The following is a 16,415-nucleotide window of genomic DNA, read 5'->3' as shown; positions in this document are numbered from 1 at the left end:
TTAATGCTCACAACGTGATGGCATCGTGACTCTTATTTTCCCCGTTTCACAGACGAGGAAACCAACATCTCTGGAGGTTAGATCGGTCTAATCCCAGAGCCAGCAAATGCCCAAACCAAGGCTCTAACCCTAGTTGTAGAGAGAGTCTGGGTGGTGTCAGCTCCTCAGCCTCCCGGTGTGATGGTAGCTCACCTCCTGCCAGGCGCTGTTCTGGGAGCTGGAGGTATGAACTCATTTAATCTCCACAAAGCCCCTGGAGACCTGAAGTTGATTGTCTCAAACTGCAGTTGAGGAAACAGTCATGGATCGTTGAGTTACACAATGAGGAACAGAGTGGCTCAGCAGCTTGTCTAAGGTCACACAGCTACTAAGTGACAGAGTGGGATTTGAACAGAGGATGGATGTGTTCTATCTTTTCAAAGCAAAGAAATTTGGAAGATCTATAAGCCACCCCCTGGCTCACCTCAACAAGTGCCCTCCTTAATGTCCATCACCCACTTACCCAGCCCCCCACCCACCTCCCCTCCAGCAACCCTCAGTTTGTTTCCTACAGTTAAGAGTCTCATGGTTTGTCTCCCTCTCTGTTTTATCTTGTTTTTCCTTCCCTTCCCTTATGTTCTTCTGTTATGTTTCTTAAATTCCACGTATGAGTGAAATCATAGGGTATTTATCTTTCTCTGACTGACTTACTTTGCTTAGCATAATACACTCTAGCTTCATCCACATTGTTGCGAATGGCAAGATTTCATTCTTCTTGATCGTTGAGGGATACTCCATTGCATATATATACCACATCTTTTTCATCCATTCATCAGTCGATGGACATTTGGGCTCTTTCCATAGGTGGCTATTGTTGATAGTCCTGCTCTAAACATTGGGGTGCATGTGCCCCTTGTAATCAGCATTTTTGTGTCCTTTCTATTAATAACTAGTAGTGCGATTGCTGTATTGTAGGGTAGCTTTGTTAAGCTTCTTGAGGAAACTACATACTGTTTTCCAGAGTGGCTGCACCAGTTTGCATTCCTACCAACAGTGCAAAAGGGTTCCCCTTTCTCCGCATCCTCACCAACATCTGTTGTTTCCTGACTTGTTAATTTTAGCCATTCTGACTGTGTGAGGTGGTATCTCATTGTGGTTTTGATTTGTATTTTCCTGATGCCAAGGAATCTGGAGCATCTTTTCACTTGTCTGTTGGCCATTTGGATGTCTTCTTTGAAAAAATGTCTATTCATTTCTTCTGCCCACTTTTTGATTGGATTTTTTGGGTTTTGGGTGTTGAGATTGATAAGTTCTATATAGATTTTGGATACTAACCTTCTTTTTTTTTTTTTAAAGATTTTATTTATTCACTTGACAGAGAGAGACAGCCAGGGAGAGAGGGAACACAAGCAGGGGGAGTGGGAGAGAAAGAAGCAAGCTACCAGCGGAGGAGCCTGATGTGGGGATCGATCCTAGAACACCGGGATCACACCCTGAGCCGAAGGCAGACGCTTAACGACTGAGCCACCCAGGCGCCCCAAGGATACTAACCCTTTATCTTATATGTCATTTGCAAATATTTTCTCCCATTCTGTAGACTGCTTTTTAGTTTTGTTGATTGTTTCCTTTACTGTGCAGAAGTTTTTTATCCTGATGAAGTCCCAATAGTTCATTTTTTCCTTTGTTTCCCTTGCCTCTGGTGATGTGTCTAGTAAGAAGTTGCTACGGCTGAGGTCAAGAGATTGTTGCCTGTGTTTTCCTCTAGGATTTTGATGGGTTCTTGTCTTACATTTAGGTCTTTCACCCACTTTGAATTTATTTTTGTGTGTGGTGTAAGAAAGTGGTCCAGTTTCATTCTTGTGCGTGTGGCTGTCCAGTTTTCCCAGCACCATTTATTGAAGAGATTGTCTTTTTTTCCGTTGGATATTCTTTCCTGCTCTGTGGACCATTAATTGATTGAAGGTCCATTTCTAGGTTCTCTATTCTGTTCCATTGATCTATGTGTCTGTTTTTGTGCCAGAACCATACTGTCTTGATGATTACAGCTTTGTAATACAGCTTGAAGTCTGAAATTGTGATGCTTCCCACTTTGCTTTTCTGTTTCAACATTACTTTGGTTATTTGGAGTCTTTTCTGATTCCATACAAATTTTAGAATTGTTTGTTCTAGCTCTGTGAAAAATGTTGGTATAATTTTGATAGGGATTGAATTGAATGTGTAGATTGCTTTGTGTAGTATAGAGATTTTAACAGTATTTGTTCTTTTGTATGAAGTAAATTTTTAGACAACTTAAAAAGAAAGCTCAGTACTCATCGAGACTGCGGAATAAAAGTAGACAGTTTGGGGTTATGGCTCAGGGCTTACACCATGTTAATAAGATTATGATTGGTCTAGAATATTTAATGTGGCTTGCACTAAAAAATTTGCCAAGGAAAGCTTTCTGGTCTCCCTGCTGCTGATTCCTGTTTTTTAACTATCAATCTTCAAAGAGGTTTGATAAAATCTACATTCTAAGTAAAAGGTGATAACTTGTCATCCATGGAGGAATTCAGTACGTGAGGTTCAGAATTTCCTCCAAGTCAGCATCCAAACAATTCTCAATACTTTGTGAGCTTACCTAAATCCCACCCAGTAAAAGTAAGCTCCCCGTCTTCCGCTGAGCTCACAAGGCATCGTGCCCTCAACCCAACCTCCCAAATATTCCCGCCAGCTCCTTAAAGGTGAAAGAGCACAGCAGGACACCTGGAGCTAGAGACCTCAGGCCATCGGGTCCCAGGAGAGTTAACCCAGCCAAGCTCAGCAGGCGGTGATTGAAGGTTCACATCAGAAGTTGTGAAGCACAAGGGGAGGGGAGATAATCAATAGAGCAACCGCACTGTACTTAACAGTCATTGGGTCAGCATGAGGCCAACTGCACCCATGTGGTTAGATAGATGATTTGGTTCCTTGTGCCACACAGTGAGGGCAGCAGTGGTCTCCATCCCTGCTTTCTCACTGGTCTGTTTTCTCCCCAGTTCCAGAAGAGAGAAGGATATGTAATTACATGAGTTCACTGTTCTTGACACTAGATTAAGAAAGGCATCCAGAGGCCCTGGTTCCCATGTCCTTATTTACAGATGAGGGGGAGCAAGAGCAAGGCTTAGATAACCAGGTTACTGGAGATAATGAAGTGGAATCCACAAATTTAAGAGCAGGGAGCTTTTTTCACTGTACATGGTCTTTCTCACAGTCGGTGCTTTACAATATTCCCTGGGTTAATGAATGAATAAACTGAGCACATGTCCTTGCTTCATTTTCTTCTTTATGATGTCAACACTTGGCTAAGTGAAGAGCGGTTGATTTGCAAGTTCCCATGTGAAAGATGAAGAACTGCCAGCAAAAGAGTACCCTGACAAAGATCTGGGGGATCAGACTGACTCATAAGCTGTAAGTCACTCCTTCAACCCATGTCCTTAAGCACCAAGCAGTACACTAGGTGAAATGTGCATGATCGCAACAGATAATTGAGGAATCTAGTTCTGGGCTACACAGACAGAAGTCTAAATCGGAGAAAGATTCTCTGCTATGACTGTATGCCAGTCTTTATTGCAACCCAAGGCCAACATCATCAGGTTGATTTTCTAAGATGTTAAGAAGTTGCCTGCCTATAAATAAAGCTTTAGAAATGCAGCTTCTTCTCCCAAGCAGAAGTCAACACTGACCCTCTCACTAAGGCTAAATATTCACCTAGCTACAGTGGCCTGCAGCCAGGGACTCCAGGCTTCCCAGGCCCCCTTGAACCTGGCTACTTCCCAAGTTGCCCAAGGGAGAGAATTCAGAGTCCTAACGAGGCAGCGAGATCCTCAGCCCCAAGAGGCAGACTCCTTCCAATTGTTTTCTGGTCCAGGCCCCATTTCTCCACATCCAGTGGACACAGGCTTCCAGGATCTGCAACCCTTGGTGGTATAAGCAGAAAGCGATGAAGTCCTTCTGGATACCTCCGCTGTCATCTGCTCCTACTCCACCAATGCCAAGAACAGCCTGTTCTAGACCTGTATCATTTCCTGAATCTGCTGTCCCTAATCTAGGGGACCAGCCCAGCTCAAGTCACTGTCAACCTTGCCTTCAAACCTGCAGTTGCCTGCTGACTGGCTCCCCCATACCACAGGGGTCCATTAGCCTACTCTCCAATCCTTTACATGTGGTCTCAGTAAGTTGGCCCCTGGGTGTTTCCCCATGGATTTCAGAACAAAACCCCAAATCTTCATTGTTTGGGCTCACAGAACTCCTCTTCCCCTGGGTCCTTCCTCCCATTTTTCAGGCTCCAGTCTCATGGCCCATCCTTCACATCCTTGTAAAGGTCACAACCCTCACACCACAGGGCCTCTGTCTGTGCTCTTCCCTCATATGGATATCATTTCCCCTCTTAACTATTCCTCCTTTAGATTTCAGCTTCATTGGCATTCTCAATCAGAGGAGGCAGTCCTACTGCCCACATCCCAACCAGGGTAGTACATATGCTGACACCCTCAACTTCTCCATGTGGTACCAATCATAGCTACAACTGTTCAACATGTTCAAATCTGTCCACTCTAACAGACTTCAAGGGTCATGAAGGCAGGAGTTCCCTCCTTTAATCCCAGTGCCTACTAGCCCTGTGAAAGGTAGAGGCTTAAATAACAATGACTGTCTGGCTGACTGACTGGCTGGCTGGCTGGCTGGCTGGATGGATGGATAAATGTGTAGACAGATAAATAAGTGGGTGGGTGGATGGATGGATGGATGGATGGATGGATGGATGGATGGATGAACGGATAAGTGAGTGGTTAGATCGATAGGTGGATGGATGGATGGATGGATAGGTGAGTGGGTGGACTGATGGCATCAAAAAGCACAGGGAGATCCTAGGGGTTCTGAGAAAGGATTTCTGGACTATCTCAAATATCTTATTAAAATAAGAAGAACATAAGGGACACTTCTGCAGGGTCTCCAACTAGAGTTTGAGAGAGGCACCTTATGCCTTGGGGAGGTTGAAAGCCAGTGAATTCATAACCCCCATGACACCCTAACTCAATTCTCTGTGGAGGGTCGATGTAGCAGACATGGGTGCCATGCCCATAACCCCTTGGCATCCCCCAGCCATTCTCCTCCTGAGTGTTCCTTCTGGTGAACTAGGTTCTCTCTGTCAGCCCAGAGTGCCAAGAATTTGCTGCTTCCAATGAGGAGGGTAGCTGGAAGAGAGCTTCCACAGCCCCATCTCCTTGGCTTGGAAAACTGATGATATCACCCCAAGGGTTCTGGGGACCATGCTCTAGTAGACCCAGTGTCACCTGCATGCTCAGGCACCCTCTGTTGGTTTCCCCCCCATTCCCATCTGACTTCCCCTCTCAAATAAATGACTTGTCCCAAATCTTTGTCTCAGGGTCTACTTCTGGGGGAGGATAGCCCCAGTGAGTAACACATCTGTGACTTCAGGAAAAGCACCCTTTGCTTCAGGGGCCTGCTGTGGTCAGGATTCTCAGAACTCCAGCCCTTCCTGCTAACCCTGAGCTGGGGGAGGCAAGAATGCAAGTCCAGGGCCATGAGGCCAGAAACATGTTTCTCTTTTCTTTCTGATGCTTTTTGTGACACTGCTACCTCACAACACAATATTTGCACTGTGAAACCCAGAAAACTACCAAATTTCATCCCATTTGGATTAATGTTCTTTAGGAGCTTGGCATTGTGTTAGACAATCAGTCATTCCCACGGCCCAGTTCCTATTTAAAAACTGCCCATCTATTTAAAGTTCAAGATGGGGGGATGAAAGAAAAAAAGACTTCCAAAGCCAAAGGGAACATGAGATAGGCAGAAGAAAAATCCAGTTTGCTTCTAAAAAAGGCTGAAAATTATAACCATCCGTGGCCTCATGTCTCAAGCCTGAGAAATTTTTTTTTCCTCTTCTGGTTGTTTGCAAACCAAAGTGGAATTTTATTATGGGTTACTAAGTGAGCTTTTTCAAGTTCCTAGTCCCCAAAAGTCTCCACTCATTCTGTAGCATGCCATTTAAGTTCCTCTTGTGGATGGGAAAGACAAGGGAGCCCAAATAAAGCAGCGGGCGTCTCTGAGCTGGAACCGCCTGCCCCCCTACACTGCATTTCCCCAGCGATTAGCCAGAGACCCAACGCAGCCGTCTGACCTCTTCTATGAACAATAAAACCCTGATGAAGGCAACAGGAGTCAGAAAACTATTCACTGCAGGAAGCCCCAGTATCCGGTAAGAAATAAGAACAACAGTACAGGATGCGCCTTGGGTTAGGGGGATGTGAAAAGCCCTCAGTCCTTGTGCTCTTCCCTGTGCCAGAGCGTCTGCGTCCCAGCCCTCACTTCTCCTTGGAGCTCAGCTGCGCCTGCTGCTGTCACTGCAGGGCCACCAGCCTCCTGCCAAGAGGAACACAGGGCCATGATGGCCACCTCTGCTGGGCTGCCGCTGCTGCTGCCGCTGCTGCTGCTGCTGCTACTGCTGGGCCAGCCCCAGGCGGGGGCCGGCGCTCACAGGGAAGCCGTGGTGTGCGCGGGGAACGCCTGCTACACGGCCCACTGGGGCAGGCTGAGCGCTGCCGAGGCCCAGCTTCACTGCAGCAAGAACGGGGGCAACCTGGCCACGGTGAGGAGTGAGGAGGAGGCCTGGCACATCCAGCAAGCTCTCACCCAACTCCTGGAGTCAGAGGTGACCATGGCAGGTTGGGTGGGCAAGTTCTGGATCGGGCTCCAGCGCGAGAAGGGCAAGTGCTTAGACCCCAGCTTGCCGCTGAAAGGCTTCAGCTGGGTGGGCGGCGGGGAGGACACGCTTTACACCAACTGGAACAAGGAGGTCAGGAGCTCTTGTATCTCCAGGCGCTGCGTGTCCCTGCTGCTGTATCTGTCCCAGCCGTCCCAAGCCAGCCATCTGCCCAAGTGGTCTGAGAGCCCCTGCGGGAGCCCGACCTCTCCGGGAAGCAAAATCGAGGGCTTCGTGTGCAAGTTCAGTTTCAAAGGCATGTGCCAGCCTCTGGCTCTGGGGGGCCCAGGCTGGGTGAACTACACGACCCCGTTCAATGCCACCAGCTCTTCCCTGGAGGCCGTGCCCTTCGCCTCTGCGGCTACTGTGGCCTGTGGGGCCAGGGAAGATGGTCAGGAGCATTACCTCATGTGCAGGGAGAAGGCCCCTGATGTGTTCGACTGGGGCAACTTGGGCCCCCTCTGTGTCAGCGCCCAGTATGGCTGCAGCTTCAACAACGGGGGCTGCCAGCAGGACTGCTTTGAGGGGGGCAATGGCTCCTTCCGCTGCGGCTGCCGTCCGGGCTTCCGGCTGCTCGATGACCTGGTGACCTGTGCCTCCCGGAACCCTTGCAGCTCCAACCCATGCGGAGGGCCAGCCACCTGTGAGCAGGGACCCCATGGGAAGAGCTACACGTGCCACTGCCCCCAAGGCTACCAGCTGGACTCAAGTCAGCGGGACTGTCTGGACGTGGACGAGTGCCAGGAATCCCCCTGCCCACAGGAGTGTGTCAACACCCCTGGGAGCTTCCGCTGTGAGTGCTGGGTGGGCTATGAGCCCGGCGGCCCTGGGGAGGGGGTCTGTCAAGATGTGGACGAGTGTGCGCCTGGCCGCTCGCCCTGCTCCCAGGAGTGCACCAACACCGACGGCTCCTTCTACTGCTCCTGTGAGAAGGGCTATGTTCTGGCCGGTGAGGACAGCACCCAGTGCCAGGACGTGGACGAGTGTGCGGACATGGAGAATGGCCTTTGTGACAGCTTGTGCCTCAACACACAGGGGTCCTTCCGCTGCGGCTGCCTGCCGGGCTGGGAGCTGGGCCTGGACGGGGTCTCGTGCACCCCTGGCCCCACGTCCCTGGCACCACCTTCTGGGCCTCCCCAGGGGGAGGGTGCGGGAGATAGAGAGGGGAAGCTTGTGTATTCTGCCACAGTGTCCAGGCCCACCAGGGGCCCTGAGGGCACCTCCAAGGAGGCACCCACCACAAAGGGACCCTCCTTCCCACGCAATGCCCCCATCACCCTGGCCGCACCTGACGTGCTGGCTCCCAGTGGGCCCCCTGGTGTTTGGATGGAGCCCAGCACCCATCACGCCATGGCCACCACTGGCAGAGTGGAGAATACTGACGAGGATTCCGTGGCCAAGCAAAGCGATGAGGGCACCGATGGGCAAAAGCTGCTGTTGTTCTATATCCTGGGCACCGTGGTGGCCATCTTACTCTTACTGGCTCTGGCTCTGGGGCTGCTGGTCTATCGCAAGCGGAGAGCAAAGAGGGAAGAGGAGAAGGAGAAAAAGCCCCAGAACGCGGCTGACAGCTACTCCTGGGCTCCAGAGCGAGCAGAGAGCAGGGCTTTGGAGAATCAGTACAGGTAAAGGAGGCCACAGGTCACCCAGAGGGGGTGGGAGGGTGGGCATGGCAGGGAGGCGGGAGGGCAAGGACCGGCACACAAAGCAGGTGGAGTACAAGGGGCAGGCATTGAGCAGGCTGTCAGCCCACAGGCGCTCACTAGCCAGTGGCCCTGCCTGGGGCGCAGAAAACGTGGGTCTCTCCCAGGGTCTCAATGTGCTCGGCGGGTCACAGCAGCTTCCAATGCTGTCGTGGTTGTTTTCCATAGTCCGACGCCAGGGACGGACTGCTGAAGGTGAGACGGCCCCAGAGACACTGACAATTGGCCACCACCTCCCTCAGAGTTTACGCACCCCATCAGAAGGGGGGACTCATATCCTTCCAAAAGACTGGACTGGAATCTTAGCAAACAGTTGTAAACCTTCTTAAAAGCCTGGCCATTTGGAATATAAAGGTATTTTCTACATGTGTGTGGTATTCCTGAAGTGGAAGCAATGGGTTGGGATGTCATTTGGGGAATTTTGTGATTATTAACAATTCTCACTCCCTTATCTTGTCAAATGCAAATGTGACTAATTTCAAGTCTCCCACTGATTCTGGATTAGGGGCTTACAAATCAGGTGCTAACAGGGCTCCTTTTGAACTGCTTCTCTGCTCACTGGAATCATCTAAGAAGAAAAGGTGGCCTGCTAATGCTAATTAGGATTGGAATGATTTGTTCCTCTTGGTAGAACAGAGACTAAGTCAGTTGTTTAATTACATAAGAAACTTTTTTTTTTCTTTTAGTCAAAAGGAACATATTCAGGACTGGAAACGTTTCTTAACATTTGTGTTCATGCATTTTCTCATCATAAGCCCTGCTGAGCTTTATAGTTGGAATCCTGCAGAATGACCAGAGTACGCTGATCTGCTTAGGTAGCAAGGACGCTGGAAGTTTAGAAATTGCATTTCCTAGTTCTTAGTGTCTTTAATGGTCTTGGATTTATTTGTAAGTGAAGTCTGGAAAGTGTGGGAGAAGTGTGAAGTGAGTCGAAAGTGTTTTTGAAAGCAAGTACTCCAAAGAGCTTGAGAGAGAAGCCCGGGGTTTGTTTCACAAATACTTGAATTAATCCATCTAAATGCACTTGCGTTAACACATACTATTGATAAGGTGAACGCACACAAGGAAAAAAGCTGGAGGTCTTGTCTCTGGGCTAGTGTAGCCCCGAGACACCTCCCATGCCACCTGCCTTCTCTGCATGCTGCTCTGAATTTAAACGTTCTGACCGCAAATGGACGAAGTCCTGAGAAGTCTCTCATTCTGATTCTTAAGGCTGTGTGACCGGGATAAGATGCTGAGTTTTAAAAGTTGGCATCATAAGGAATTTTAACATAGCTCACAGCTGTATTGCTTCCTGAGAACATGATCCTGACTTGTGGCTGTAGCTTGCAAGTCAGGGACCACAGGGACCGGCAGTCAGTACACTGTCCCCATTCTGTTTGAAGAACGTTTGTCACATTTTTCTCTATTTCTTAAAAAAGCGGGGGAGATGGGAGGGAGAGAGAAAAAGAGAATGGCTCAAATCTTTTGCAACCACAAAAACCACTCAAAGCAGTTTTAATTTATTTTTAAATGCTCCCTTGCAAAGGTTTTCCTTCCCTATGTAGTGGTGGAGAGTACTGTCTCCCCACACAGTTCTGCCTGGGTCACTGGAAAGCAGCTCAGGGATTCATCAATGGTCAGAGCTGTTAAAAATTGCCTGACTAGCACCGGGAGACCTCAGGTCATCTGCAGGCTTGTTGTGTCACCTTGTAGAACAGAATGGGAGTGTGTTTCCTTCTAGGGATTCCAAAATCTGCCTCTGAGAACCAGCGTGTCCTATTGTTTCTGGTTTTGTGTTAGAAACACATCTGCCCCAGAGGCAGACACCTGGGGCAGGAAGAGCAGCCAGGTGCATGGCCCTCAGAGTTGAGTAAATATCCTTCAGCTAATTTTGAAACGCAAATGCTATATTTTCGGGTCTTTTTGTTTTGTTTTGTTTTAAGAAAATGGGTAACTGATGGAATGAGTGGGTGTAAGGAAAGATAAAGGTTTTGGAGGACTTAGCAAGGTATTTGGAACTTTTGCTTTTTAAAGACATCTAATATTATTTAGATTTCAGTTTAAATACTGATGCTTAACACCCAAGGAGACAAAGGTTGTATCCACTGGCCACAGGACCCTTGGTTGTCTGTTGTGTGGGAACCAACCATGCCACTCTTCGGACGATTTTAGAGTTGGCTGGATGCATTGCTGACAATATCCGCACTTACATGAAATAAATGCAAATTCAACAGTTTTTCCTCCAGACATTTACAATTCCATCTTGTAACTAGAAGAAAGGAGGCATCCCTATTCTAGGCTTCCCCTAAGCCCCTCTGGGGATCTGTGGGACCTTGTATTGGCTGAGGTCCCAAATGTGCCCTCTCATTTTTAGAGTCTGATGTCTTCTGCAGTGCAGCCCCGATTCTGGCTTCTGTGTTCGAATCTCTCCGTGGATAAGAAGCCCTATCCCTGACAGCATGAAGACCGCAGATCCCCACCATGAAACATGCAAGGGGAGAAATGGTCTGGTAAATAATTTCCCAATGTCCCCTCCAGCAGAATCTGCCCCTTTCTGGGTAGATGAGCCCTACCTTGTTTCCCAGCCGCTCCGACCAGCGGCCAAGATCTCAGAACTGGATGACTTTAGGCAGTGAATTTGATGAAAACCACTGGCTTCAAACAGATGCTGTTCTCCTATTTGATATCTCTGTCATTTTGTCTGGGGGATGGGAATCTCTGTTTGGGGAGATGGGGGCCCACAGCTGTGGATAAACAAATGCTCACTGTCCGTGTGGCCATTAACTAAACGCCCATTGGCCAACAGTACTTTTATCCAGAAGCTCCCCATGTGCCTCGTCCATGACATAGTCTGAGAAATGGAAGAGGTGGAGCATGGGAGAGGTAGGCTCTGCCATGTACAGACTCCTCCAGCTGTGTCCCTGAGCTGGGCAGGGGAAGACCGGGCACTGTTCTGTCCGTGAGCTGCCAAGCAGCAGAATGGCCAGGGCAACGGGGAAAGGGTGACAGCTTCACTTGGCAACAATCTCAAAGACAATGGAGACTTGTGTCCAAATAGAATTTCCCATATTCAATAATTCTAGGATGCTCCTGGAAAAACTATATTCAGAACAAACCCACCCCGTCCCCTCTCCCTGTCTCCCACGGCAGATCATGTAAGGGGAGGATGTCTCCTAAAACATGCAGCCCACTATGCTCCTTCCTGAATTCAAGGATGCTCCCTGCTCTTTCTTATTCACTTGCACGCGTGATGCAGGACAAGCCCCACCTCGGCATCTGAGGAGTGTATAAAGCAAAGGTGGGGCAGTTATCTGAAAATGCCTTGGAAGTGGTGGACCCGGTGGGGCCTTTAGTAGGGTGAACCCACCTCTGCTCAGTATTGTGACCTCGAGGCTGGTGTCCCTATGGTTCACCCACATGCCTGATTATCATAATCATGACATCTGGTGCTACATACCTGCGTGGTGTTTTCCCAGCAGCATAAAGTGGGTGACTCAAGTGGGTTCTTGAGGGATGCAGGCTGACATCCTCCTTGTGATTAGGCAAAAAGGTGGAATAAAAAGTTAAACATGTATGTGAGCGTGTTTATGTACATGGTACAGGAAGAACTAAGTTGGAAATCAGTCTCTCTCCATGAAACACACACGTGCGTGTTGCTGTTTTTACCTTCCAATCAGGAGCCCCAGTTTGAACACATCCTGATGGGACCTGGAGTTTTACCACAGAACGACCTTTGGAGAATACGGATGTGATCATTAACTAATTTTATCCAACCCTCTCTCTCATAAATATTCCTGTGAAAACTAAGAGAACAGAGGGGAGATTTGACCCAAAAAAAGTACTAATTCAAAATAATGCAGATTTTAAAAGCAAATATAGGACAGCCTTTTCCTATTATTTTTCTCCTTAGCTTCTCCATTGTCTGAATCAGGAAAACAGGAAAGCATGGCTTTCTAGCAGCTGCAAAATGGTGTAATGTCCCCTCCATATTTCCATCACCTTGAACAATAGATTTAGCATGGGAATCTGAGATATGATCCCTGAAAACATCTGTCCCTGTCTGGCTGCAAAACCTATTGCTCATGTCTGTGTGGTTTGTGGCATTTGTTCACACACACACACACACACACACACACACAAGCTGATAATCAAAATTCTCAATATATTCTGTAATCAAATACCATATGCCATTCCAGATTCCCGAAACTAATACTTGCTGAAGTGCTTTAAAAGAAAAAAATGAATTGTGTTTTGACCTGTTCTTGGAGATCATGCCCATCTATTTTAGGAAGAAACTCTGGAAATTCTTTCTTACATTGTTCCTCTTATCTGCAAGGGGGCAAGCATTTCCTTCCCGCAGATTTTGCCCACTGTTCTGGGCTGGGTTCTTTACGCATATTTGGCTGAAGCTTGAATTAGGTCTTTCACGAGGCCTTGTTCTGTAATACTTGATGTGATTGTAAATGTCAGTCATCACTGCATGAACGCTAGATGAGAATGTAAGTATTTTTAAATCTTGTATTTGAAATGTGGTCCACTAATTCTGCCATTGTGGGATTTCTCTATCAGGCTTCTTTCTGTCCTGGGCACAACTGTTCCCAGGGCGGGGAGGACAGGCTTGGCCGCTGTGTCGGCCTTAGAACTCTGAGAAAACAAGGGGCATCTCAGGTCCACCTCAATGAGTAGCCTGCTTGTTGTCCTTTGTGTTTTATGTCACATGTCTAACCTAATAAACTCTGGAATGCCTTTGTTGTCAACTGGTTTTAATACACTTCATAACAACTCAAAATACATGGCAGAACTTGAATTCATGGTCGTTAAACATATCTGTTTCCCTTCTCAAAGGGTTGCTTAAAAAAAGTACCTTGCCTGGCTCATTTCTGCATCTTTACCTACTGGTCATGACACTAACTCCAGGCACGTAGGTTGGGGCAAGGCCCTGTCCAAAGGGTCAGGCACATTTAGAAGGACTGGGCCACACTATGTCCTGTGCCCCAGCTGCTGAACCCAGGCAGGCTGGACTCGATGCTTCCAGATTTTGTCTTCTGATCCAAGTCTACTCCCTCATGCCTCTCTGCCCATTTAATTCCTTGCATCGTTTTAACTGCATGGGGGACACCTGGTGCGGGATTAAACATGTCCAGCTTGTGTGATGTGGCAACTCCGTCCTGTAATTTCATAGGAACATTTGTCACCAATTTGTCAGCAAAGCCTTTTCTGTTTGTTTAGCTAATTGCACAGGCAGACCAGATCCCTCACTGCTTGGCTGCATGAATCTCACTGTGCCTGGAAGCTGGGGCAGCAGGTGGTCGGATCTGAGTCCGCCTGCCTCTCAGACTGTGTGCCTGGTGAGAACAGTGCCTGGGTAGGAGAAAGTGCTCTGCTGTCATGCTAAGGGACAAGACACTTGTGATAACCATTCATTGCTTAGGGTTAAATAAAGCTGATCCTTTTAGCAGTCCAGTCACTAACAAAATACATTTGGAAATTCTGTCTTAATTTGAACAACCATGGCTGGCCCCAACACACACACACACACACACACACACACACACACTCACACACCATACAATGTTAAAATCCTTCTCTTTCACAGTGAAAAACCTGAGGCCACTGTTTCCTAATTTAGGAAAAGCCCATGAACAAAAATGCCAAATTTAAACTCCTCTTGGTGACTTTTGCTATCTGCTCATTAAAATAACAAATATTAGATACATCTTTCAAATATGAATCATTTAAGAAGAAATTCAATTCATACAGAGTTCTATTTATTGCACAACACAAAGTCCATTTGTAACAGATGACATGTAGATGTTGTACGCAAGTAATGAATCATGGAACTTTATTTTTTTTTTAATTTAATTTAATTTATTTTTTTTAATGTAAAGCTCGATGATTCATTAGTTGCATATAACACCCAGTGCACCATGCAATACGTGCCCTCCTTACTACCCATCACCAGCCTATCCCATTCCCCTACCCCCCTCCCCTCTGAAGCCTATGGACTCTGAGTCACGGAACTTTACATCAAAAACTAGGGATGTACTGTTGGTGACTAACATAATATAATAAAAAATATTATAAAATTGAAAAAAAATAAATAAAGTGTAAAAAATAAATAAATAAATAATACAAGACTCACATGCCATGGAGTTTAACACGAATCAAATGAACATATCGAGTTCTCAGCTGACCCCTAAATATATTCAGTAAGAGGAGACAGGACACAGATAATAAATCCGCAAACTCGAAGGCTCAATTAGCCCTTCACAGCTTCCCTAGACCTCCCCCTCCAGGTCATCCTTTGTGGAGGAAATGATGGACAGGTAAGTGGTGAAAAGGTGAGGAAAGTGCAGCGAAGAAATGAAAGAGCAGGATAACCCAGGAGGCCGGCAACCATCCCCGGGGTGCCTCACTCTTCATGGGGCTGCACATGCAGGTCCTCACCTGAGCTTCCTGGTGCCCAAACCTCGGCCAGTGAGTCACTGCCCCACCCTGAAATCTTTTGTTGGGTTTTTATGTGAGGTCTGTCATCTTTGACTTGGGTGTTGATCTTCTCTTGTGGTTGAAAACTGGTCCATAGAATTCAACTGTAGGGTAGAAAGGAAGAAGGAAGGAGGGAAGGAAAGCAGGAAGGAAGGAGGGAGAGAGAGAGGAAGAAATGGAAGAAAGGAAAGAAGAAATGGAAGAAACACAGAGAGGAAAAAGGCAGGAAAGGGACAGAAGGGAGGGAGAGAGAGAGAAGAGGGGGGTGAAGGATGACTCGGATGTGGCCAAGGTCATCGGGTCACCATTCACACATCTCAGCTTTAGCCTGAGATGCTTAGAGGCCTTTTGTCCTCACTGCCATCTGTAACTTACTGGACCACACTTTCAGAAGGCAGAGCTCTATTTCTGCTGAGCTTGGCTGAGGACCAGCACCCTCTGTATCGTGCTCTTGCCACCTCTTCCTGCAAAGCACTGCTTATCTCTTCTACTTTATGGTTTATGCCTGTCTCATAATTCATAGCATAATGTCTCTTTTTTTATTAAAGATTTTATTTATTTATTTGACAGAGAGAGAGACAGCCAGCAAGAGAGGGAACACAAGCAGGGGGAGTGGGAGAGGAAGAAGCAAGCTCACAGCAGAGGAGCCTGATGTGGGGCTCGATCCCATAACGCCGGGATCACGCCCTGAGCTGAAGGCAGACGCTTAACGACTGCTCCACCCAGGTGCCCCCCTAGCATGTCTTAAACTGGGTCAATGCCTTCTGTGCTGTAGAGATCCTTCTACGTTCAAATAGCACATGAAAATAATGAAATTTGTGAGGCAGAAGCAAATAATTGTGCCTTTTACTTTCTTTCCCCAGAGTCTTCCTTTCCCCAAAAGGTTATATCACAAATCAAGTGTTTCACTTTCTTGTCAAAACAATCATCTGCACCCAAGCAGCTGACCCCTGGGTATCCTAGCCCACCTTCTCTGGTCACAGCATGTGTGTTGCATGTGGGTTCTGGCTCATCCATGGCCTTTGTCCGTGTCATCATCTCTCACAGTGATGTGGCTTTGCTGACCTCCTCATATTTCCATCTGTTTTGCTTTGTACTTAAGGCAGATCCTTTACCAACATGAAATAGAACTGTCTGAACATGTTCATATCATATTTTGTCTAAACTATTGCAACTGATATACCTGATTAACCAGTTGCATTTGATGAACACTTTTTCATTTTTAAACATTTAAAACATTTTCAGCTTCCTCGTGTCTCCTTGTTTTTCTCTTGCAAAAAACAAAGGTGGATTTCACTATCTTTCCCCCCTTCCCTTTTATCCAATCAAAAGTCTGTCTTTTAATGGGAAATCTAACCTATCCACAGTTACTGAGATCACTAATAAATTTGCAGTGCCTTATTTTGTATATTCTATTCATAATGTTTTCTTGGTGCTTCTATTCTCTCTCTCTCTTCTTATCAATTATTGGCTTGCTTGACATTTCTTTGTCTACTTTTCCCCTTAGTAGTACGGAACGCTGTAAG

The 16,415-nt window shown here is 47.1% G+C and overlaps 1 protein-coding gene across 3 annotated transcripts; it reads left to right on the top strand.

Annotated features, from left to right (window-relative positions):
• The first annotated feature begins 6,021 nt into the window (after positions 1 to 6,021).
• CD93 (CD93 molecule) lies at positions 6,022 to 12,543 on the top strand. Of its 3 annotated transcripts, XM_011232628.3 has the most exons (3): positions 6,022 to 6,214; positions 6,835 to 8,343; positions 8,590 to 12,543. In XM_011232628.3, exons 1-3 carry the CDS (start codon positions 6,144 to 6,146, stop codon positions 8,612 to 8,614), a joined length of 1,605 nt encoding a protein of 534 aa, XP_011230930.1. In that variant the 5' UTR covers positions 6,022 to 6,143; the 3' UTR covers positions 8,615 to 12,543. The 3 variants fall into 3 exon arrangements, with proteins under 3 accessions (XP_011230930.1, XP_034496589.1, XP_002925506.2); XM_034640698.1 differs by lacking the exon at positions 6,022 to 6,214 and having other exon boundaries at positions 6,222 to 8,343; positions 10,778 to 12,543; XM_002925460.4 differs by lacking the exon at positions 6,022 to 6,214 and having other exon boundaries at positions 6,222 to 8,343.
• The last annotated feature ends 3,872 nt before the right edge of the window (positions 12,544 to 16,415 follow it).

This window comes from Ailuropoda melanoleuca, chromosome 13, assembly GCF_002007445.2.
Source record: "Ailuropoda melanoleuca isolate Jingjing chromosome 13, ASM200744v2, whole genome shotgun sequence".
Classification (NCBI taxonomy): Eukaryota; Metazoa; Chordata; class Mammalia; order Carnivora; family Ursidae; genus Ailuropoda; species Ailuropoda melanoleuca.
This window is presented reverse-complemented; position numbering and strand designations above follow the sequence as displayed.